Raw genomic sequence first — 26,293 nt, forward strand, 5'->3', positions numbered from 1 at the left:
TGTTTGGCTTCAATTCCTCAAGAACTTCGTGGTCTGCAGTGACAAAAATAAGTGGATCATCAAAACTGGTCTGTAATACACTACCTTTGCTTGTGTTCTCCAGGAAGCTACTTTCTGTGTGGTCCTCCGCGGAGCTCGGCTGGGCCAGGCAGTACTGAGTGATGTATTACAGGCTGGCTGTGTCCCAGTCGTCATTGCAGACTCCTATATTTTGCCTTTTTCTGAAGTTCTGGACTGGAAGAGGTGAGTATTACTTCTAGTACACTTGAGACCAGTTGTTCTGTGTGGATTCAAATTAAGAAGCCATCCCCCCTGCCAACTTCCCGCATCATCATAATGTGTTCCTAGATTTGAGAACTACTACTTTAGACTGTTCTGCTATATTTTATCCCTGGAGAGCTGGTACATTGGCCTGGAACAGAGGTTGGCAAACTAAGGCTTATAAGCCAAATTCAGGCTGCTTGTTTTTGTAAATAAAGTTTTCTTGAAACAGCCATGCCCATTTATATACATATTGTCTGTGGCTGTTTCCTGCTACAATGACAGAGTTGAGGAGTCAGAAATAGAGATTGTACAGCCTGCAGAACTTAAAATATTACTCTCCAGCCCTTTATGGGAATTGTGTACTGACTCTTGGCCTAGAACAGTGATTTCAGCTATGACTGCAGAGTAAACTTACTTGGGGAGCTTTAGAAAAAAAATGCTTAAGTTCTGATTCCAGAGATTCTGAATTTTAAAGCTTCCCAAGTAATTCTCATTTGTAGCCACAACTGAGAACCGTGCTATAGAATCTCTACTGAATTTGCATTGTGTACCAACTAGAGGGGGAGTGCTGCTACGTGGGTGAAAGCTTAGTGACATTTCCAGTGTGTGGTTGGATAAATGGGAGTTCTCCTTGGTTATGGCTATCAATTATTAGAATAGCCCTCTATTCCAATGTTATTTGCTTTCCCAAGAATTTGGAGGTTGAAGATTGTGGAAAATCACTTCCTTTTGTATATACCTCTCAGGCTTGTCCTTGCCTCAAATGCCTAATTACTTTCTCCTCCTGAACTTTTTTTGTATCTCTAACCGAGTCTAATCACCACAGATATTTGAACAAATCAGATAACATTCATTCATCTGTTCATTCGTTCATTCAACTCAAATTTATTGTAAAGCCTACTGCGAATAGCACAGAATCTCTGCTCTTGAGGAAGTTAGAATCTAATGGCAAAATGAAATCCATGATTATAATATGTATGATAAGTGCTCTAACAGATGTATGAATAGGGCATGATGAAAGTTCACAAGAGAGAAAGGAGTCTAATTCAGCCTGAAAGAGTAGGACATTAGTTATTCTCTTTTTTTCTTGGAGAAGTGATGACTACTTCCAACATCCATCCATTCATCCATCCATGAAAACGTTTGGCTGCCTTTTATTTGCCAGGTCCTTAGTGTGGAGACATAAGCTTTTCCTCAAAGAAGTTCATAGTCTAATGGTAGAAAATAGACAGATAAACAAGCAATAACTAAATACTATAATAGAATGTAGCCCTGGTTGGACAGAATGCTAGCAGAGTGAGACAGAAGCACATACCACTGCTGGCAGTGGAATTGGTGAGGTCTTCACTGAGTCATGAAGCTGCCTTTCAGCTGACTCTGACAGAATATTCTTATGAGAATCTAGATCTGCTTGGGTAGTTGTGATTATAGATAAGCGATGGAAAGAGCTCTGGATTTGGAACCAGCTCTATCACTGGCTAGTTTTGTGATCTTGGCAAATCATTTAATCTTTTAAGAGCCTCAGTTTTTCCATCTGTACAGAAGAATTTATTTATTTATTAACAAATATTTATTAAGCGCTGTGTGCTAGGCAGTACATTAGGTGCTAAGGATATGCTAGTGAGTGGTACCAGGTGTGGTTTCTGCCTAATGGACTGATCTAATAAGGGATAGGATTCAGATGTTAATAAATGAATTTATACTAATGTAGTTACAAACTCTGTTAAATGGCATGAAGGACAAGTTATGGAGTCGTCTCTTTTTCTTACCCATCATATCTAATCTGCTAGCAAATCCTGTGGATTCTACCTCTCACCAGTTTCTCCATGGTGAGCATCTGTTGCCTGGACTTTGCGGTGGTCTCCAGCAGTTCTTCATGCTCCTACTGTTACTTTCCTGTGTTGTTTAAACATTTTAGGCAGAATGATCTGGTTGGAACATAATTGGATCACGCCATACCTTTGTTCAAAACCTTCCAGTTGTTTCCCATTGCAGATAAAAACCCAAGTTCCTACAAAGACCTTCAAGGCCTTATTTGCTTTGCTGTAGCCCTCCACACCACCCCGTTTCTCCTTATCTCCTGTATTCTCCATTTTGTGTGCTCTGCTCCAACCATTCTGGCCTCCTTGCTATCCCTGGACCATGCCCAAAATGCTACTGCTTCAGGGCCTGCTGCCTGTTACGCTCTTCCTCAGGTGTTATGGCTCTTCTTTGACTGATTTATTTACTGTTGTATGACTGGGAACTCGCACTAATAGGTGCTCTGTAAGTAGATGATGAATAAGTGAATAGATTTGAGTAGGTAGCTGAGAAGATTAGTTTGTAATTTAGAGAGTGCAGTGAAGAATGAAGAAGAGTGTACCAGGAAAGCAGAATTTTGCACAGAAAGACCATATGGTAGGGCAGAGCATGGTATGTTTCAGTGACTGAAAGGATACCAGTGTGACTGGAGCATCCAGATGGAATGGAAGGAGGGTGAAAGAGGAGTGGAGTTGTGATTGGAGGTGAGAAAACGGAGCTGGTGAGTATAGACAACTCCTTTGAGAAGTTTGGCTGTGAGAAAGAGAGAAGAGACTGTATTCACTGGAAGGGACGTGGGACTGGAAGGACATCTTGGGTATTGTTGTTTCTGCTTGCTAGAATTGGACAAGACAACATATGTAAAAGTGCTTTGTATAAAGGGCTGTATGTGTAGAAATTATTTTGCTTTTGTCTCCAGAGCATCTGTGGTAGTGCCAGAAGAAAAGATGTCAGATGTGTACAACATTTTGCAGAGCATCCCCCTACGACAGATTGAAGAAATGCAGAGACAGGTAAGAGGCCGTCTAAGCGGTCCTTTTGGAGAGGTGACATGGTGAAATGGTGGTCTTAACTGCTTGAATAAAGAGGGACAGCAGCTGAATGCGTGAGGAGGTTATTTCCTCTTCTAAATCAACTGACCAAACTTAAAAGATAGGAAGGCACTTTTAAGTGAGTTGCATCTATGTCTCACCGTGCAAGTAAGGGTTTGAAATAGTAATGATCAGAGATTTTGAAACTCCCCTGAGGTAAACCTACTGTGATTTTAGGTCATACCCTAGCAGTGTCTTCAGGATTCAAAGCTGACTCTCTTTGGAAGGTTTGTCATCAAAGCAGGTGACAGGTTTAGTGACGAAGACCACTGCGGAAGCTAGGACGCTTCAGGTGGGTGCCTCTGGGTGGCTGTTGATCTCGGCATGCCTGACTCGGGTGCACAGGGCAGATGGCCTTCATCTCAGCGGTGTTCTTCGCCCTTGAGCACTCCAGCTTTCCTGCCTCCTTTTCCACATTTCTCTTCTGCTTTCTGATGCCCCTTTCTCTGAACTGTTCTCCAACTGTCCGAAGTACTCCATGGGGAGCCTCAGTTAGCCCTGTTCCCCTTTCTCCTGAAAGATAATAACAGGGCTTAAATTATCAAACAAGTTAAAAAAAAATTTGGTATGGTGCTTGTTGTTTTTGTTTGTTTTTTTAAAAAGCTTTTGTTTTTTTCAATTATCTATGTAGGATATGAGCAGGGGAAGAGGTTTGGTGGGGTGTCTCAGCGTTAAATAGGCAAATGGGCCACAAATCCTCCTGTTTTCAGTTTGGTGCCCTGTCCCTGAGGCACAGAGCCTGTATTTAGCCTCGACTAGAGAACAGGCCTCACTCTTGTCAGGGTGAGGGCAGGGCAGCCACCTGGTTATGTGCGAAATGGGGAACTGATCTGAGGTTCCACCTGCTCTGTAAATCCACTTAGCCCTACCTTTAACCCTTTTTCCAATGTACTGAGTTTTTTTTTTATTCTGCAGCCCAACTTAGAATGCTGTTCTCTTGGGCCTGTAAAGTCAGTTTCCACTTCTTCCTCTCCTTTTCAACTCTCACATTTTGTTGCTGTTATCTTTTTTAACTATTCTTTGTATCTTAGGAATGTGTTTGTCTTCATTAAAAACAGTCCCCCTTAATTGTTATTTTAGGGTTTCAGGAGGAGATGAATATAAACAGATGTGTTCAGTTCACCCTCTTTATTATGGTACTGGGCTTCTTTAACCAAAGAGATGATTAAGTGTGTTGATCCTGAACTCAGATTGCTTGAGTTGAATTCCGTCTCTGCCAGTTACTAACTCTACACCTGGGGCAAGTATCTACCTTCCTTGGGCCTTAGTAACCTCATCTGCAAAATATTTCAGCATTCCAATTTGAAAACAAATCACAGGTTGATATCAGCCTCTCTGCAGATTTTTTCATAGCATGCTCATGTTCATTTAAGTTTCTGGACACCATAGTTGTTACTTAATTGCAACCTCATCTGAGTTTTAGTTAATGAAAATCAATCTAGAGATCTCTGGATTTTTGTTCAAAACCTGTGGTTCTTAAAAATTTTGTAGAAGAAATTGCTTCTTGAAATCACAGTATTTGTGCTCTTCATGTTACATTTTATGATGTCTAGATGTAATGACGTAACTAAATATAGAACCACTTGCTAAATCAGATAACCATCTTTCATTAGATTCAAGTTTAGAAAAATAAAGGAAAAACTTTGAGGTAAAAATGAGCAGATTCTGACCAATTACCTTCTCTACTGTCCTCAAGTTGGTAAAAGGGATTTATTAGGTCTTAGTTGCAGAGCATCTGAGGCCAGCTCACAGAAAACTGTTCCACAGGAGTAGGGTTTGGGAACCACAGATCTGAGACAACCATGGTTGGTGATTTTCAGTGGTAAGCTCAAAATCAAAGAAACGTTGACTGAAATGAATAAACCTTATTTAAAACTGGGTACTTTTAAATAATTTGGGTAAAAGAGATATACACTTGGAGTGAAAAGGCCTAGATTTAAGCCCTGTCTCTGTCCCTAGAAATTGTATGACCTTGACAAGATACCAGAGTTCCTTGGCCCTTCATTTCCTCATTTATGAAACGAAGGGGGTTGCTAAACCATTTCCCATGTTCCCTTCTGCTATGAAAAAACTCAATGAAACTCTTGTCTGTAACAAGAACATTACCCTCCTTGGTGCCATTCATAATTAAGTGGTCATTTCTTCTCCCTTTGAATACTTTTAGTAGCAAGGACTAATTACTTCCCCGGGTGGTGGATACCCTACATGATGTCAACTGACAAAGTAAAGACAGTCTTGGCACTTTCCTGCCTCCATTTGTAAACTCTCCTCTACTCTCTGATGCCCCTTTCCCTTTGCTACTCTCTTAACAGTCTAAAGCATTCTGCTGTGGTCTTCCATTTGGTCCTATTCCCCTTTCCTTCAAAATGATCTCTTTTCTCCTCTCAAGCCTAAATTTCTAGACTAAACTGATCTCAGCTAGATGAGAAATGACCTGGTTGAAGTAGCTAGGTTCAACTACTAGATGCCAAAAATGTCTGTAGCCATTGTCAAATGCTTCCTGGGGGGATAGAATTGCCCTGGGTTGAAAACCATTGCTCTATTATTAAGTTCTCATACCTTTAAGATAAGAGAGAGTTATTTTATTCTATAGGACTATTTCCAGAATATGCTTGCCATTTTGCCCTCTGTTTGCCTCCCGTTGATTTACCCTGACTTTGGCAGGAGTAAATTTAAAAAAGTTTATACCTGATTATGAAAAGTTCTTATACCTTAGTGGATTCTCTTTAGGGAGGTCACATCTGGATCTCTTTGCAATACAGCCATAAACTTTTTTTTTTTTGATGTGTGTACTGCGATCTTTTTTTTTTTAATTTTAATTTTTTAAACACCAAACAAACGCAAACATTCCTATTTTGATCATTCCATTCTACATATATAATCAGTAATTCACAACATCATCACATAGTTGCATATTCATCATCATGATCATTTCTTGGAACATTTGCATCTATTCAGACAAAGAAATAAAATGAAAACATAAAAAAAATTTATATATACCATACCCCTTACCCCTCCCTTTCATTGATCACTACCATTTCAAACTAAATTTATTTTAACATTTGTTCCCCCTATTATTTATTTTTATTCCATATGTTCTACTCGTTTTGTTGACAAGGTAGATAAAAGGAGCATCAGACACAAGGTTTTCACAATCACACAGTCACATTGTGGAAACTATATCACTATACAATCATCTTCAAGAAACAAGCGATAAACTTTTAAGAGAAACCTATTCCCGACTCAATCTTGGGCTGTATCAGTAGTTGATGCCTCAGAACATGAACTGGCACAGGAAAATAGGGTCTGAATCTCTTGTTGACAGCTCTGAATTAGCTTAAAGAAACTGCATGGACATTTGTAGCCAGCAGAGGTCTTCACCCACTTTTAGGGGTCTCATTTTCGTTATCCTGTGTAACTCTTACCACGAAATTCTAAATGAGCCACTTTAGTACCTCTCACTGATGTTGTCTTCATAGCTTCTCCCTAGAAACCAATGCTTTCAGATGAAGAAAATGGTGCTCTGCACAAGATTTCGTTCTCCCTAGATTGGACAGAGGAAAGGGTTTCTGAATTGACCCCAGAAAAATGGGATGGGATCTTGAGAAGGAAAGTATTACAGCAGCATTTTGCAGTTGAGAGTTCAAGATCAGAGAGGCCATATTTGATTGATATATACAGTGGTGAAAACAGAACAGATACATGACAAGGTCACTTTATCATGACTTGGGAATAAGGATGCACCAAAGGAGAAAGAAATTTCCCTGCCTGGGAGGAAAAAGAAATTGTTTCTCTCCTAACCTTAGAAAAGATAGTGACTTTATGGTAGTCATAAATATTAATTCAGGACTGGAGCCTCAGGGTAGATAAGGGCTGTAGTTAAGCTATGATTTTTTTTAAGAAAAGTACAATCCATGTCTCTGTATCTATTCTTGAAGGCCACCGATGAACAGTGCTAGCGAACATGGCATAGGATGAGTGAGGGGTATGTTTTACATTTTTTGTGGATAAGATGAAAAAAAAGTTCCTTAAAATTACTACAGGATAATAGTTATACCAGTAGTAAAGCCAACTTTTTATTGTCCTACGAGCTAGATTAATTAGCTAATAAATTTCTGAAAGCCCTAATTATGTTTTATTTTGTTTTTTTCAGGGAGAGATTTAGGAGGTTAATAACAAATCTGTGATCCCAACCCACAAGGGGCAAGCAGTCATCTTGGGATATATGGGTGTAAACACAAAGAAAGTTGAGAAGATGGTGCTAGTTTTCCATAGTGTGTTAAGGGTCTGAAAAAGAGGAAAGAAAGTATGGACTACAGTTGTCAGGGATGGATTTGCTGGGGTTTAGCATTTGAGGTAGGCCTTAATGATAAGAAGTCCCACCAGCCATCCTTCTTCCATTGAATCACAGGAAGAAGCATGCAGCTGAATATTTTCTCATAGTCAAATGGAAAGTTCGTATCCGTCTTCTCCCTGGAATCACAAAGAAAAGAAAGGTCTCGAAAGGCTGGACAGACAGTACTAGACTGTATAGTTAGAAATGTTTGTGTGGATAAGGAGGGAGGTGTAAATGGATCCCCAGTTTATCTGTGGAGTGGCGTTTCCAAACATTCTTTTACTGGTCGGTGGCTCCACCAGCAGTGACCTCTCACCTCAGCCACACTAGGAGGTGGAAGTCAGCAGCCTGCCTTGCCTTTGAACTCTTCTTTGTACTCAATTGACTAGGAGCCTTTGAGGTGGCAGAAACATTCAGCATCTTCTTTTCTCTCTAGCTTTTAACACTTGGGGCTAAGTAAAAATACCAGCTTCTTTCCAGCCTATTAAACTGCCCCATCTCGATTTGTCTTCAGATTTTCCTGTGGAGCAGTATTTCCTATGAAGATTTGTGTTCCTCAGGAGTGCCTGATGGTATAATGGGCTGCTTGGGAAAAAGAGAAAATACTTCTCTCTAAGAAAATACAATCCCTGGCAATAGATGTCCTTACCTATGAGGACTGTATTTAGGCCCGTCTGTGGTAAAGAAGGTAACAGAGGAGACTGCGAAGCAGTAATATGTGCGTGCGCATTCACCAGAGTCCATGTGCTTCATTTATAGGACAGCTCTTCCAGTGGCTCTTAATATGTCTTATTTACACGTAATTTCAGCACATTGAATTATCTGCTTTCTATAGTAGTTCAGAGCCACAAATTTGAGGAAGAGAAAGATTTCTGAGAGTAGTGGTCCCTGAGATGGTTCTGGCATGAATGGAGAAGTTGGGAAAATTTTAAAAAAAGAACTCTAAAATGTTAACAATCTCAGCACACTATCTTTGAACAGGCAGTTTTGCGGGCTTCACTATAAACGGGGTATATCCCTGTGTGATGGCATGATTCCATGCCATATTTCCTCGATTCAAAGAAGTACGTATTTGTCTGTTCATATTTTGACATTTCTGACATCCAAACAAGTCTTGCTGTCAGTTTGAACAATGAATGTAGTTTCCATTCTTCCACTAAAATTGTTATTGTTGAGTCATCTTAAATTGAGAAAAATACATTACTATTTCTGGTCATACCTCTGAATCTTAAGCTAAAGTTAAATCATGCTTAGCATATATATTTTTTAAATATTGGCTCATGTATAATACATTTTATAAAATTTTCTGTCTAAAGTGTTTATGTTTTGTTTTTAAAATGTATCGTGTGATTTTCATAGTATAATCCCTTTGATATCTAGAAACCTCAGTAACCCAGAAAGATGTATCATCAGAGGGTTCCCTGTGCTGGTGGCTTTTTTGTTATGTCAGTTCTCCCTCACTCTCCCAGCCTAGCACACACCCCATCAGTTGTCCCTTTCAATAGAGAAATGGATACACAGGTAGAAGAGAAATCTGAACTTTTTCTGTGCAAGGAAACTGAGGATAAGGGGAAGTAAAGTAATTTTCCCCAGACCACATGATACATAGGGGACAGAAGAGGAACATATTATTCTGTTGCCCCCAGCTTTTCTCAAACCACAGAGCTGCATGGTCTTGTTGAGGCTAAAAGTCAAGATGAACCTCCCAATAATTCAAGCTAATGGCTTATTGAATGGTCTTCTCCAAAAAGTGATTGCTTGAGGCATTTAGGACTAGACATATCTCTAGAAGTATATTATGAAGAGTGTGGAAGAGGTTTTACTTTTAATTTCCAGGACTGGTATTGCAGTGTCTTGTCGTTATTAAACCCCCCTGCCCCCACCCACGTCCCCATGACATTAAAAAGTTTTTTATATACATAAATGGGACTCTAAGGGCTTTTTAAAAAATGACAAATATTCCCTGCCTCCCTTCCTCCCCACATTCTCCAGGCTTGACCTGTCACTCCAAGCCACGTTTCCCAGTCTCTGCTTTTATACTGCCTTAAAAAAGCTACTGGATTGCTTACCCTTAAACAAAACACAATGACTTGATCCTTGGGGTTCTTGTGAAACAGATAGCCATGGCTCTGATACAAAGTGAGGCTCTTTGGCCATCAAGAGTGCTTTGGTAATGGGTGTGGATATTTAAACTTTAAATTTTCATAGTTTTTTTTTTTCCCTTTGTTAGCATTGTACACTCTCTGTTAAGATTTTCATGTGTATATAAGTCTGTATTGAAAAAGCAGACTGGTTGATTCATATTGTTTAAAGCAGGATGAACTAAGCATTCATTTAATTGGAATTCTTAAGGAAGAGCATTTATGTGTGTTTAACTTTTTTTTAACTTTAGTATTAAGAGCCTTGTTGGAAAAAGACTTTTGCCAAGTATCTGATGGCAAGCCAACAAAAGCATTTTAATAGAACTCTTAAATTTATAGTGCACTAGGGTCTGCAAATAAATTTTCCTGTCTTAATGGTTTGGGCTGATTTGCAATTATTTTGTATAGCTACTGAGTTTTAAATCCTCATGGTCCCAGTGGAGAGACCATAAAGGTGCTTCCCTGGCAGCCTTCACTTCCCTTGTGGGTAGACATTACTGAGTAGTATATGTCACTTAATCTCTATAGGGGTTATTTTACTACAATTCTAGTTTTAATTGGTTTGATGACTTTTATAGTACAGCCTACCTATGCATTCTCTAAATATAGGAGAATTGAAGGTTTCTAAATTCATAATGCAAACCAATCAAGTAAATATATATTGAGTACCTTCTGTGTTCCTAGTAATGTATAGGCTAATGGAAGGGAGATAAAAAACAAAGGGCCACAGATCCTTTCTTTACAGAAGGCCCTCAGGTTGCTAGGCAGAGTACTCTCAATAATATACACATGAAAAAGCCAGCTATGCTGTGCAGTCAGCTTTATTCTGGAGAGTCAGGAATAAACAAGATGAGTGTGGATCCTAGGGAGGGAGTGTAGTCATGGATAGGAGGAGAGGATGAACTGTGAGGGTGCTGACCTCCATGGGGAGCTTTGCCTCTGTGAGAAAGACTTGGGAGATAAGATGGAGCAGACCACGGGGGGCTTTGTTTGTAGTAACAAAAAGGTGTGCAGTCGTAGAGGGAGAGCAGTGTCATTTGAGGCTATTTAGAAAAAAATCAAAGAGCTGGATGGGACCTTAGAATTTATTTAACCCATTCCTCACATTTGATAATGATAAGATTACACCCTAGAATTCAAGTGAGTGGGTCCATAGTTGAGCCTGGCTGGAACCTAGGGTCTCCTGCCACCCAGTCTGGTGATTTTTTTTTGGCATTGTATAGTATATTTTTCGAGCATTGTGTAGTATAGTATATTCCAAACTGAGGGTTTATGATTCATTAATGGGTCATGAAGTCAATCCAGTGGGTCATGACTGGCACTTTATTTTTAAAAATGAAATGTAGCAGGAAGGAAAATATCAGAGAGAATTGCACATCGTAAGGGTATTTCGTGATACCTTTGTTTCAGTTATATATGTATATGTGGAGTGAGTTGAAGTATAAAATGTATTTATGTGTTGCTTGTTCTGGGTCCCTATCTAAAAAATCTGAAAAATGTTGGCAGTGGAAAGAACATGGACTTTTGCATTGGAGAGATCTGAATTCAGATACCATCTCTGTCGTCTGCTTGCTGGCTTTGTGACTGTGAGCAAGTTACTCAACTTTTCCAAGCTTTAATTTTCTTATCTAAAAACTGGGTCTAAAGTAAACTCACTACCTTCGCCCTATGTAAGACATGACTTCCAGGGGTATAAGTCTCCCTGGCAATGTGGGACATGACTCTCAAGGATGAGCTGGCTCTGGCATCATGAGGTTGACAAGGCCCTCTTGACCAAAAGGGAGTAAAGAAATGAAACAAAATAAAGTTTCAGTGGCTAACAGGTTTCAAATAGAGTCAGGCAGTCATTCTGGAGGTTACTCTTATGGAAGCTTTAACCAGATATTGCAAATTGCCGTGGTATGCCAAGCCCTAACAAACAATATTCCTTTAAAGCCCTAAAGAATACCCTGGTCTCTATCTAAGATTCTACAAAAGTTTTACTTAAGTTTATTTTTTCAGAAACTTAAAATCTCCAGATTGTTCCTATCCCAGATAAGCCCTGAAACCCAGAGGTGCCGGTCTCTCCCAAGAACATTAACCAGTTGCATTCCTCTACCCCATAATGTCCACACCCTCTTACAGCATGATGAGTAAGAATGATCATTGCCCAGATATCCCTGAAGATTGAGACATCGATCAAATGAGAGGGAGGAGTTGTAACAGAGAAGTTAAGATTTAACAAATGTTATTACTACTGAATCATTATAAAGGTGTTTCTTTTTATTTTCTAGTGTATTAGAATGACCCGAAGAAACAACCTGAAATTGTCGAATTGCAACCTAGAAGCCTTACTCTTTGATAATGATTGTATAACTATATAGCTTTTTTTTATAATGATTGTATAACTATATAGCTTTTTATCTAATGACTGTGTGATTGTAAAAGTCTTGTGGCTGATATACCCTTTATCCAGTCTACGGTTAGATGAGTAATGTAATAAAGACATGGGGAAAAAATGTAGAATATAGAGTACCTAGAGAGAGAGATAGTTGCTAGAGAAGGGGGAGCAGTTAGCTAACATGTACAGAATTATTAACGAGGTTGGACTTAAATGTTTGGGAATGGATAGAGGTGATAGTAGCTTATTCTTGGGATTATAAGAAATAGTAATGTATTTGTAAGTGAATCTGATTGGAAGTGGTTGTGTAAAGTCGTGTATGTAAATAAGTTCTTGCATGAACCACTGCAAATGTGAAAAGAAATGATAGAGGGGTATATAGGAAAAATATAGCTATTGCAACCTATAGACTAACTAACAGTAATATTTTAATATTCTTTCAACAAAGCGACACCAATACTAAGGGCCCACAGTGGGGTGGGGGAGAAGGGGTAGGGGAGAATTTAGAATTAGGTTGGTTTTATTTCGTTTTCTTATTTCTGTTCTGGACTAATGAAAGTGTTCTAAAATTGTGATGGGGATGCATATACAACTGTGTGGTGCTCCTGTGAGCCAGCGATTGTACACTTTGGGTAGTTTGTGTGGTGTGTGAATATATCTCATGAAGTTGAAAAAAAAAACCTAAGCCTAATAATATTATGCCGTATCGCAGTTATATTGATTCAGTGAGATAATTTACTTGAAGCATCTAGATTCTGATCTGCCTGCTCCACACTGGCAGTATTTTGGAAGAGCTCCCCTGTGTTTGCGTTTGAGTGTTTAGAAGGGGCCTTTTTATATTGAATGTGGTCTTAAGGAACCACAAGAAGTTACCAATACAGGTATATTATGCATTTGTTTCTTGGCTTGGAAACCTGAAACAATTTATTTGTGTGGTTCTGGTGGACGTTCCACATCTGGGCAGGGAAAGAGGCTCACTTCTCTTTCTAGGGTCAGATTAGCTTGTAGGGAGGTAAAAATTCCTTTTTCTGTTTTTTTTTTTAAACCTAGTGGTACATTTGGATACAGAATTATTACTACTTTTTCCTCCTTCCTAATGAAAAAGAATTTTATACTGAGTAGTTTTTCCCTCTTCTAATCTGTTCTCTGCCAAATCATGATTTATTTTTTTATGAAAACTAAACATTTCATAAAAGGCTTAAAGAAAAAAATTAAAATCAGACTTGACGTTTGCGTAGTGACCATGTGAAGAGTTGAGGACTAGCTAAAATAAAGGCATGTTTATGGGACTTGAAGAGGACTGGTCAAGTAGTCATTCACATGCTGCTGAAAGGAGAATAGGTTCTAGTAGAATACAGTATGGTTTGTCTCGTCTTCTCTGCTTCTTCCCTTTTCTTCCTCTTCTACTACCTCTGCCTCCCCTCCCCCAATCCTTTCTGGCTAGCTCCATCCCATACTGCTAGAAGGCAAAAAGCTTCATTCCCCCAGATAATTTGGGCCACATTCCTATAAATCTGCTGCTCGTTTTAGTGCCACATTAAAACAGTGCGAGCACTGGTCTCTGTGGCCCTTGCCCTCTGTCTTTATGAGCGTCTTTGACTCTTCTTTATAAAGAGGCCCTGTGGAGTCGTTTTAAAGTTCTTATCAGTTTGCTGACAGCTATATGGGCCTTTCTGTCAAGTCCAGGAGCTCAGGCTGGCGTGTGAAAACCTCTGATATTAAAATGGAAGAAAGATGCCAGGCAGAAGGAGTTGGGTGGCATAGCATTGGTTTAGAGGTAAAAACTAGCAAAATCATTAATGTTTGCAGGTCTGGAACCTTACCTTTGATGGGATTCATTTCTTTTTATTTTGGTGGAGGCCGAGCAATAAAGGTTAGGCAAGAGAAGGTTTTCCAAGGGCTTTTATATTAATCCCAAGATTAGAAATGCCATTCCCCTGGCAGTTTGTGCTTTCAAGCTTCAGGTGAACGAGTTGGACAGTATTGATGGGTTGTGATGGCCAGGTTTATGATCCCTTTTTTTCCTTGAAGGCAGTCTGACTGGCTAGACCTCTGTTTGCATGTCTTTGCCAGCTTGAGCCTGCTGTCTCTGGGACCGCAGCCTCATGATTATCAAATTTACAGGGACTTTCATCAGTCTGCTTTGCTGCCTCTTTTAGACCAGATTGCTAACCCTTCTGTAATCCTCCCAGAGTGCTTCCTGGTAACACCAGACCTCTATAAATGTCAGCCTGGGATGGTTGGCCCTTTATGCTCTCTCACTTACAGAAAAATGGATTGGAAGCTGTTTTTCCCTCTACCCTACCACTTTTCCTTTCTTTCTTTGCTGGAAAACTCTTGCACAGACATCTGAGGGAAAGGAAAAACCATTACATGGATCAAGGTCAGAGGCTTGATGGGAGTTTCAAAATCCTTGGCATCTCTGACTAGAATGTTTTTCCATGCATCATCCTTGGTTTCTTCTCCTTTCAGGTTTCTAGCTTCAGCATCCACAAGGGGGTGTGGTGGGTAGAATCTGCCCTCAGAATGTGCTTTTTATCTACCACTCTTCTTTTTCTAACCAAAGCTTTTAGGAAGAGCTTAGTATTGATAAACAAAAAATGTGATGGATATATATATTTTTTAACTATTTTGAAACACTTTTTGTCACAAACATCTTTTCTTTTCCAAGTAGTTTTAAAAATGAGCAATTTTCCAAGTGTATTTAATTTAGAAAGGTCTTGATTTAAAATAATCATTTAATTTGAGGTTGAGGCAAAAGCAAGGAATTTTTGTAGTATGTTAGTCAAGTATATATACTTTTGATCTAGAATTGATGATTTTTCGTTGAGCAAACAATGCAAAATAATGGTTCATTTTATTACTTAAGTAGCTCCTGTGGGGAGAGTAATTAGATATAAAAACCAGATGAGCACTAGAACAAAACAAAATGCCCCAAACTCCAAAGTTTTTATTAAAAATACTTTTCTGGAAACGAAATTGATATCCTGTAATTAGTTACATTTAATTTAGGATGGTGAACTGGGTACTTTGCATATGGTATGGTTTAACAGATTAAGTAATTTCAGTATACTGGAAGCTCTCAGTAAATATATAATTTTGAACGTTTTTCATTACAAAGCCTTTTCAAGGGGGTCTGAATTGGTGGGATCTCATGTGCCTCCTTTGGTATCTTTTGGAGAGTTGTCAGAAGTAACCATGGGTTAATCCGTAGTAATGAGTCCCTGATATAGGACATTGCTTCAAGAAATGGTTTCTCTAATAATGGAGTTAATTATTAATTTGCAGCCTATATAAGAATTGTCTGACTCTTTGGGATGGATTTCCTACGGAGTAGGACTATTTGCCAAGCATTTCTGTGAGATAATTGCCCATATAGGAACTGCAATGCTATTTTTGTAAATTCATTATATACCTACTTAGAAAACTTTATAGGTTCATCTACTAGAACCTAGAAATTTTCAAGTGTTGATATCTTAGGTAAACAATTCACTGTTGTCACATTTTCAATAAGGGTTAAATTGAATCGCAGACTAAATAGTTTTGTTTATTTGCACATTAGCTTCTTGATGCCACTACAAAACATTGGCAAAAATAGAAATGTCTATTATTTCATATATTCTGTCTCCCGCAGTATTACAGAGGCTGGGAGAATGTGGATTGCATAAACTCCCAATTTTGGAATGGCATAATTTGTAATTTTATGATAGAGCAAGTAATCTTAGAATTTGATGCTACTGTTCTTGGGAAAACAACATTCACATGTATATATTTTATCTTTCTTCATTTAAAGACCCTTAATACTCAGTCAGACCAGAATTTGTATGGAAGTAGCTCCATGTAAAACATTTCTGGCAATACAGTTCTCTCTTTCCAAGAAACTTTAAAGGATAATTTTTTATGATGGCCCATTTTGATAAAGATTTCATAGTAGGGGAGCTATTTACTCTTTATCTTTCAGATACTTTTATTATAAGGAATAAGTGTCTTTTTAATGTCCATATATGTACTGAAACATTTTAAGCTTCAGATTAATTTGACTGATGATTTTTTATATTTATAATTTGTATTTTTAAAAGACCTTTGAGTTTTTCCTTTGGTTTTAAACTGCAGGCCGGGGATGGGATGCAACTGGGTGGCAATTTGGCATCTGATCAGAATGACAGTACCTAGGAGTTGTTGACTCACTGAAGGATCTGAGTAACATTCTTAAGAATTGCAATGCAGTGCACAGGGAACAGGAGACCTGACTATACTCCTGTTAGTTTAGAGTAACTGCAAATCAGTATTCCCTAGCTTAGGGAATCTCCTTGCCTGGCCTATAGTTAACTTTAACCTGACATATCAGTAAGTGGAAACCTACTTAGTGCATCTTTCAGAGGAAATTAGGAGAACGATTTCAACTGTCTAATCAGCTGTAGTAACAATTCTTAGTTGTGGGATGAGGGAGGGATCAGAGTCACCTGTGGGGGCTTTTAAATTTCACATACCATGCCCATTTGAATATTTATATGCCCTCTAGGGTGGAGGCAAGGATCTCTCTTGAGAGTCTCTGCTGAAATGAGCCACAGTTAAGCTTGCTCGTAGGTATATGTCATCTTAAATGTGAGTAGGGACGGGTGGAAAATTGAGAACCTCTCATGTATCTCAAACTTCTCTCTCTGTTCATAGTTCCAAGTGGGGAATGATCATTGGGATTTCCAATCAGTATCACCCAGAGAGCTTGTCTTAATAACTCTTAACCAGAAGGTGGCCTTTTCTGATAGAAGTTTATAAAGGATTCAGGTGACTGTAGTCAGGTGGAGCAGTGATAAATGGCATTGTAACAACACTATGCTCAGTTTTTCTTCTGGGAATGTGTAGTAACAGTGGAAGGGGCTGCTGTGTGACCTGACTGCTGAGTTACTACTTTTGACCTAAAGAAGAACCTACCAAGCAGTATCTCCTTGACATCTTTGGAGTCGTTACTCTATGGGATACAGACTAGAGGAGAGAACAGCATCCTAACATGGCATGATGTGAGGATAACTTTCAGAATGAACTAAGCCTCTGCCCTCTTAGTCCCTTCATGTGTTATATTTGTATGTGTGTTTTAATTAAAAGGGGCAGGTCTTTCAAGTGTTCCTGTCTGGGGTGAGGCTTGTTTTATATGTGCCTTCTCTAATCAAACAAACTTCTGCTTGCTTTCTCCTGGTTTTAGCATATCAAACATAGGAAATCTCACCCCAGGCAGATTCCTTTATGACTAATTGACCTAAGTTGTGCTCTTATTTATTTATTTTTGATGACAGATCTTGATTAAAGGTTTCCAATCCACTATTAAGCTATTCCCTTGAAGCAGCCAGGAGACAGAACTGGTCAGCTGCTAATCACTAAAGAGGCTCACTGTGTAGACTAGGGAAGAGTGGGATTCAGAGGTATGGATAACTCAGAACACTGGGTATAGCAAAAACAAGTCTCTGGTCTCTTTACTGAGAAGGCTTGACTAAGCACAGTTTTATTGGTCAGTGGCTCCTGCTTTAGTAACCTTTCACCTTTGTGGCTCTTGGAGGTACACCCACTAGCCGGCCTTGCCTTTGAACTCCTCATGGCTCTTGCCACCTCAAAGGCTCCCAGTCAGAGGCTTATGTTTTGTTGGGACCTCACCTCACAGCAGGGTTTCGGCAGTTGGGAAAATTGATCCACCCTTAGAACATTGACATATTTGAAGGCAGTACCCTCGAGACTTGAAACCTATGGCTTTCTGTTTCAGGAGCTGTCTGTCATATGTCAAGAAACAGTTCTCAGGCTTTCCTTTTCCTCCTCTATCCCTTCTTGTTTCCCATAGGACAGGCGGGCATAACATTTCAGCATTCCCTAAGAGTACTCATGAAGTCCCCTCTTACCCTCAAGCTCTTTTATACCTTTTTCTTCTGATTTTTCCCAAAGAGCATTTATTCTGTAAGATTTTTTAAAAAAATGGATAAAAGCATAAAAATCACAAACCATCTTTGATTCCTGGGAGCCTAATGGTGTAAATAGCATAGTGAAGGTAACAGGGGCTTACATGCTCAATCCTAATGCTTCCAGATCAGGCCACTCCAGTTGTAACATGGCCCAGCTGTACTTTTCACTGCTTTCTTGGGTTCATTCGACCTTCTGGAAAAAAATAGATCTAGAAAGAAGACATAGAAGGTAGCATGGATTCCTCTCCCACATCTGCTCTGGTTCCTGTCTGAGGAGCAGGAGTAAGAAGCTTTGGCATTTAGAGGCAAATCCAGGGACCCATCCCCTCAATATAGCTTCTTTGTCAAGAAACCAAACTTCTTCATCTTAACAACATTGAGTAGAAAGTGTCTCTTCTCTTATGATTATTTTGGCATAGAAAAGGAGCAAATGGCCACCACTGAAATCCTCTGCTTTTCTAGAATTCAAATAGGTATTACTGAAATAAAGTTATCTTGAGCGAAAAGGACAGTTTGGCAAAATCTCTTTCTGCCTGAGAGCAGAGATTCAGCTGTCAGCAGGTTCCTAGGTAGAAGAACCAGACCCAGTTTGACTTTTGTCTTGTTCTGTGGTCATGAGTATCTTCATGAGCATGGTCATGAGCTCACATTTCCCAGTTTGCGAAGGAAAGGGGATAATTAATATTTATATCAACTACTGTGGCTAGTAATGTGTTAGGAGCTTTCTTATGGAAACCTGATGTGGCAGCTTTTATTATGCTTAATTTTATAAAGGAGGAATGAAGCTAAAGATTAGGTTACGAAGCTTAAGTGGCAGACTTGGGTATGGGAAGAATATGTGACCTATGATTAAAAGGTATAAAGGTTATTTCTAAAGCTCTATTTTTCTTTGTTTAGAGCACCTTCTGAACTATCATAATTATTTGAGGTATTCTTAATTTCCTCCTTTGGGTAAGGTACAAGTCGGGATTGTACAAGCTCTTGCACACAAGGGGGACGTGTGTGCAGTTCTTGTTCTCAAGCAGCTGACAGTCCTGAAGGGGAACATGTATGCAGTTTACAAATGTCTAGAAGGTGTAAGAACATAGTCAGCAGTTGTCGTTTAGTGGCCTAATTGAGATAGAAAAGGATTTGCTGCTTACTGTGGAGGCCACTTGTGAGGTATTTTTTCCTAACCCCAGTCTCAGTTGCTTACCAAGTAACAGTAGTAATAGTGGAGGGCTGAAAGGAGGGTGTGAAGGGGCCATGTGTAATGCTTTAAGCACCCCTCATTCCACTGCTCATCAGAACACTGGGAATTGGCCTTTTGGGATAAGCTCAAAATGTGTGAGATGATTCTGCCCTGGATACCATCCAGTGAGGTAAGACTTAAGTCATGGTCCCTAATCACAACAGGGTGATCAACATGTTATTAAAAGCATATTGTTAAAAAGTGTATTAAGCCTAATAAAAGCTCAGTATTTTTTGTTTGTCTTGTGTGCTATCAATGGAAAGGTTCTTGGAATCGAGATTGTGTTTTTTCATTGAAATTTTGGTAATCACAATTTGACCCCTGTGTTTTAATTCCAGGCAGGGAAGGTTGAAGATTTATGTCTTTAAAAAGTGTTTGAGGGTGGGCCACAGTGGCTCAGCAGGCGGAGTTCTCACCTACCATGCAAGAGACCCAGGTTTGATTCCTGGTGCCTGCCCACGCAAAAACAAACAAACAAACAACAAAAAAAAAGTGCTTGAGAATTTAAAAAAGCTTTAATAATGCAGGAAAACCTCCTTGCTTGTGATGAAAGTGATTCATCATTCTTGAGTTTGTACCACTCAAGATGGTTGATTTGGGGTGAAAATGGAAGATGGTAGAGGAAATATATGAGATTAATGTGTACTTATCCCTAAAGAGAAATCATTAATTTATCTATGCAACCATACAGGATTAATGGGTTTTTTTGGCCTTAACTGGATGCATTATCTGGATTCCCTACCCCACCATCTACGCACATACATGCACTCCTTAACCCTCTGAAGTAGTCAGATTGATTATGTCGATTAATTTAGTGGCGATTTGTAATAAAGAAGAAGTTTGTTGAACAACATTTTTTAAACTTTTTTTTTTATGACAGAAATCTGGTTTCTGTGGCCAAGATAAGGTCATGACCTTATCTATTTCATTGCGCATTTTTCAGAGGAATGGATTCTGCTTGGCTAATACCTGGGACACAAGTTATGGAGAAAATTAAGGAGACACAGAGGCTTCTAAGTTGATCATCTATAAAACATATAAATAATCTCTGAAAGTTTTCCCCATTGATCCATTAGTAACCCAGAGTTTACAAATAACTACACTCCTTTAATAATAAGCCATACTATACGCATTAATTACTAATAAACTAGGCATGGGGTGGGGGAGTATATTTTATTTTTTATTGACTGTTTTTCTTTTACTCTACATTACTTATAATAAATTTGTTAACATCATCGGGGCACTCAACCTTTTATATTTTTGGATCTGAGAAGTGAGATATGGCTTTAATGAAGTAGTTTTATTCATGGGAGTAGCTAAGCCACTACTTTTCAGACAATTTTGACCACCCACCCCAACCAAAAAAAAAAGAGGAAATAACTCACAAGAGAGTTGTGAGCTGAGCACCAAGCTTGGAGAAAGGCAGGGGTGAGTAGTAGTAATAGGCATCAGTGGTAGTAGGATGGCAGTTGTGTGCATCTGATTTTATTCTCTTTCACTAATTTTTTTTTTTTTTTTTTTTTACATGGGCAGGCACCAGGAATCGAACCCGGGTCCTCGGGCATAGCAGGCGAGCACTCTTACCTGCTGAGCCACTGTGGCCCACCCCTCTTTCACTAATTCTTAATGAAAGAATCAGTGCATTGGACAAGTCACTTGACTTTGAATGCATTTATTTCATGAGCTGTTTGTTTTTATAATCCCTAGTAAGGCCTAACTCCCAACTTTATTATGTTAACCATGAAAAAAGATCATGGCTGAAGGTGGCTATTATGTTGCTTAAAAAACTACTCCTTAAATATGGTTGAGGGGACGTTTTGGTGATCCAGTTATTCTTGAATGGTCTTCCAACATCACTCAAGATAGACTTATAAAGTTCTTGCTACTGTATTGGGGCAGAGTTTAAATGCCTCTAATAAATTGGTTAAAAGTATGTAGGGGACTGGGGGTACAAGAGTAGTTCAGTGGTAGAATTCTTGTCTGCCATGTCGGAGGCCTGGGTTTGGTTCCCGGCCCATGCACTCCCCAAACAAACAAACAAAAGAAACCAACAAAAACGAACAAACAAAAAAAAACAATTCAACAAATGGTGCTGCAATAACGGAATACTCACACGGGAAAAGAATGAAATGTGACCCTACCATATAGCATACAAAAAAAAAAAAAAAAAAGTATATGGGACTATGGCTAGGAAAAGGGAGGCTGCTGGAAATGTTGTGGTTCATAGAAGGTTAAGAATCTTGAAGTCTTGAGTGGTTTCTTTAGTAAGTTCTCCCTGATAGTGAAAGAATAGCAAATGGGGAAAACACAAAATGAAGGTGAGGAGATGCAACCTACAAACCATCTTCCATCCACAAACGTCCCAAAGATATACTTAACTCAGTGTAAAAGGGAAGTGTCCCTGGGAAAAGGATGATAAAAGCTCAGTGTATGGCTATTTTACCTGAGTTAAATCAGGAAGTCTAGAGAAAAATAGCATCAATAACAACCTCCCCCTCCCTCCCTTGAACCTTTCAGTGGCTTGGTTTCCTCATCTGTAAAATAGGAGTAATTTTCTTGGGTTCTGAGGGTTGAATAAGTTAATGTAGGTAAAGCACTTATGGCTGGTGCATAGAAAGTGTCTGGTTTGTGCTAGGTATTGTTCTCAGTGCTGGGGATATACTGGTTAACAAAACATGAAAATCTTTGCTCTGCATGTATCTCGAAATCTTGGGGGGGCGGGGGGCGGGGATAAATGTTAGATGATGATGATGGTGATGATTGTCATCATCTGAGGTCAAAAATATTAGATGTAGAACTGTCAGTAGTAGCTGCACTCTTATTACCCTTTTTCCAGGGGTATTTCCCTTTTACACTGAGATAAGTACATCTTTTGGGACATTCCTGGGTTAACAGTGATTTATAGATTGCTTCTCCTTGCCTTCATTTTGTGCTTCGCTCCTATTTGCTAATTTCCTTCTATCCTTCTAAACCCATGACTTAGAGAAAGTAAGGAATTTGGAATCCCCATTCTTTATTTGCCTTTCTTTGTTCTAAGTTCTATTTGTTTTTTCTCTCTGTATTCTTTCTCGGCTGATAATTCAGGTTTTAAACTCTTTATAGAGATCAACTATGTAATCTGATGCCATGTGAGCTTGTAAAGAGTTTGTAAATATGTCTTGGTCCCTGAAAAAACCACCTTGTCTAATTAAAAACTTGTGAACATAAGCGGGTATACTATTTTGTCATTGAAGAGTACTGCCCGTGCCTTCACCATTCATACCTTTTCCTTATGTTTTTGTGATGATTAAGGAATATTTGCTGTTAATCATTTTATCTTGTAACGACAAGTAGAACTAGCTGCATGTTAATTCTTTAATCAATCACCTCTCATAGATATAAATTCTGAGACTGGAGATGAATAGAAGAAATGGATGACATGTGCTTTCATATGGGCCTTTGGGGATTCTCCAGTCAGCTGTGTTTGAGAATAGGATTTGATTACTGGTCCATGTACTTGCTTGTTTTTCTAACCTTTGAGGGCTCATGGTGTTTGATAGAAGAATAAGGTCTGGAACTCCTGGAGATTAAGCTAAACAAAGGGGAAATTGTTGTATATTCAATTTTTTTTCATATTTTTTTAAATTAGAAAAGTTGTGGGTTTACAGATTATACCTAAAATACAGTATTTCCGTATACCACCCTACCACTAATACCTTGCATTGGCATAGAACATTTGTTACAATAGATGATAGTGTGCTTTTATAATTATACTATTAATTAAAGTCCATAATTTAACTTAGGGTTCACTGTGTAGTATAGTTCCATGGATTTTAAAAAAAATTTTATTCTGCTATATGTAAAATCAGCATTTCCCTTTTAATCATATTCAGATATATATATTAGTGTTGTTAATTGTATTCACCATGTTGTGCTACCATCACCATCATGTTACCTAAACATTTCCATCATTCCGTATAGGAACCCTGTACATTTTAAGCCTTAACTTCCGTTCCCTATCCCTATCCCTACTCTGTCCCCTGGTAGCTTAAATTCTAGATTTTGACTGTATGAGTTTGCTTATTCTAAATGTTTTGAGTTAGTGAGGTCATGTAATATTTATCCTTCTGTGTCTGACTTATTTCACTTCACAATGTCTTTAAGGTTCATCCATGTTGTTGCATGTATCAAAACTTCATTCCTTTTTCTGGCTGAATAATATTCATTGTACGCATACATCATATTTTGTTTATCCATTCATTGGTTGATGGACACTTGTATTGCTTTCATCTTTTGCAACTGTGAATAATGCTGCTATGAAAAATTGGAGTGCAAATAGCTGTTGGAATCCCTGCTTTTTTGGGGGGGTATGTACCAAGTATGGTATTGCCAGGTCATGTGGTAGTTCTATACACCTTTTTGAGTAACTGGTTGTCTTCCACAGTGGCTGCACCATTTTACATCGCCACCAGCAGAGAATGAATTTCTTCTTCTCTGCTTCTTTTCAAAAACTTGTAATTTTCTGTTTTTTAAATATAGCCATTTTAATGGGTGTGAAATGGTAGCTCATTGTGGTTTTGATTTTCATTTCCATGATGGCTAATAATCTTCAGCATCTTTTCATGTGCTTTTTGGCCATTTGCATATCTTCTATGGAGAGATTGGAGAGATTTGGAGTCTATTCAAGACTTTTGCCCATTTTTAAATTGGGCTGTTTGTCTTTTTGTTTTTAAGTTGAAATATTTCTTTATATATTCTGGATATTAAACCTTTATCAGACATGTGGTTTCCAAATATTTTTCTTCCATTGTATAGGTTGTCGTTTTGCTTTCATGATAAAGTCCTTTGTTTTAAAAAAATTTGTAACCTCACTTTTGAGGCTTCTCAACCTTCAGATAGGTTATTAGAATATATCTTCTTTGCCTCTGGGCTATTGTGAGATTATCAGTAAAGGACATTGGACTGTTACTTTTATACTAAATAGTGAAGAAAAGAATCAGTGTAACACTCTTGGGCAGAAGGCTTAGAGAGGTTAGGAATGGTTGGTCATTGGTTTTATATTGTCAGAGCAAACAAATGGAAAAGATAATGAGACTTTGATACATGTGCTTGGAAAGACTTGGAATCCCTCTGAAAGGTTTCAGATTCATCTTCAAACACATATCTGAAAAATAAACCCATGAGGTGTGGAAATATTTTCCAGCCCTTTGTCTGAAATAAATGGTTCTGTCAATGTTAGTGTGTTAACAGAAAATTTCTCATAACTCAGATCCCATAAATCCCCTAGTTTTCTCAGAGGAGAAAGTACTTTAGCATTTTTAATAGTATACCTCTTTCTTAAACTTCTTGAGGGAGAAGGTGAATGCTTTATTTATCCTGTCTTGGGTCTGTGTTTTGTTGTCTTTCGTTAAGTTCCCATTATTCCTTTAAATATATATCTACTGCCTTGTTTTCTCTTCCTTCTCCCACCACTCCCCCCAGCTCCCTCTCCTCTCTGCCTTGTTTTTTCTGGAACTCCAATTACAGGTATATTAGAACATATGGTATTTTTCCTACAGTTCTTAGATGCTCTGTTCTGTTTTCTTGTACTTTTTTTTTCTCTTTGTGTTTCAGTTTGGAAAATTTCTATTGTTCCATCTTCAAGTTAACTAATTCTTTTATTTGTTGTGTCTAGTGTGCTGATAAGCCTGTCAAAGGATTTCTTCATTTATGATATCACACCTTTTATTTCTAGCATTTTCATTGGACTATTTTTTAATAATTTCCATCTCTGCTGAAAATCTACATCTGTTCAGACAAGTTGTCTCCTTTTTTTTTTCACTATATCCTTTAACATGCTGATTGTAGTTATTTTAAAATAACTGTCTGGTAGTTCCAGCATCCAGGTTATCTTTGGGTCTGGTTCTGTTAAGAGTTTTATCTCTTGACAGTGGGCTTCCTCTTATTCATTTGTTTGATAAATGTTGATAGAGTGGTAGACATTGTGTATAGAAAAAGAGAAGAGATTGAGATTAATACCGTTTGTGTCACACCTCTTCTTTTGTCAGGCCATTAGTGTGGGAGTTTGACTCAGTTTAGTCAGTAGGTGGATTTAGGTTTTTTGTTTCTGTAATTACTTGCAGTGTACTACAGAATTCAAATTCTTCCAGTGGTGGGCTGCTGCTACCTTGTGCTTAGTGTGGAGCCTGGGGTACTGGCAGATTGTTCTCAGAATTCTTGTTTTTACCCTTGGCTTTTAGCAAGCCCTGTCCACTTGTGCCACAGAAGAGGTGTTTCTGCACACATTTGCCCCTCCATCAGTGGGAGATGGCTCTTGCTGGTTCTGAGCTCATGGTGGGGGCATCTTGGTTCTCCTCCAGCCTCACTCCAGCAGGAACATTTGTCAGGGCCTTGATCCTGGGGCTTTTTCAGCCTCACTGTTCCTTTCTCTGTGGCAGCTGTATTCTGCCCTATATGTGGGGAGTTGGGGTTTGGAGAGAGTTTTTACCCCTCTCTTAGTGTTAGCGGACCTTTGCTTACAATTCAGTGAGTACTTCCTTTGTGTCTGGGGCTTCTGAACTGCCCTAGCTCATACTGTTTTAAGAAGTCATTAAAATTCTAGCTGTTTTCTTTGCACTTGCTTTTATGGCAGACACCTCTCCCTCCTGTGCTCTCCAAGGGTGGAATAATTTGTATGACCCACCTCTCTTTGGAGGGCCTAATCATTCTCTGAAATGGCTTGTGCAATTTAGTGTAAAGATTGTGTAGCCAACCAAACTCTCCTAAAAGGTTACCTTACAACCTCAGCTCTTTGAGGGACCCAAGCAAACTTACGATATTTGTAGACTATCTGGTAGCTTTTTCTCATTGTCATGGTGGGTTCCATGTTCTCTTGTGGCTTTCTACAGTCTAAGCAGAGTGAATCCTTTATGTTGTGACCAACCAGTGGGTTGGGGGAGGGTGGACTGAACAATATTTGAGAAAGTGCTAGTCCACAGAAGCCTCATCATTAGGTATTTAGATAGCATTACCACTTGGTAGTTGGGACAGAAGCATAGATGGCTGGCTTATTGTTTTGTCTTTTAGTTTTCATTAGAAAAATTCCATAGTATACTTCACTAAAATCATTTGTCCTGTGTCACAGTCA

The 26,293-nt window shown here is 38.8% G+C and overlaps 1 protein-coding gene across 1 annotated transcript in view; it reads left to right on the top strand.

Moving 5' to 3' along the window:
- EXT2 (exostosin glycosyltransferase 2) overlaps window positions 1-26,293 on the top strand; it is a 249,891-nt gene that overhangs the window by 60,124 nt on the left and 163,474 nt on the right. Inside the window, exons 7-8 of the mRNA XM_077114465.1 lie at window positions 104-243; window positions 2,984-3,077. Of these exons, the coding sequence (XP_076970580.1) occupies window positions 104-243; window positions 2,984-3,077 (234 nt within the window). The remainder of the gene's footprint in view (window positions 1-103; window positions 244-2,983; window positions 3,078-26,293) is intronic.

Source organism: Tamandua tetradactyla, chromosome 8, assembly GCF_023851605.1.
Source record: "Tamandua tetradactyla isolate mTamTet1 chromosome 8, mTamTet1.pri, whole genome shotgun sequence".
Lineage (NCBI taxonomy): Eukaryota > Metazoa > Chordata > Mammalia > Pilosa > Myrmecophagidae > Tamandua > Tamandua tetradactyla.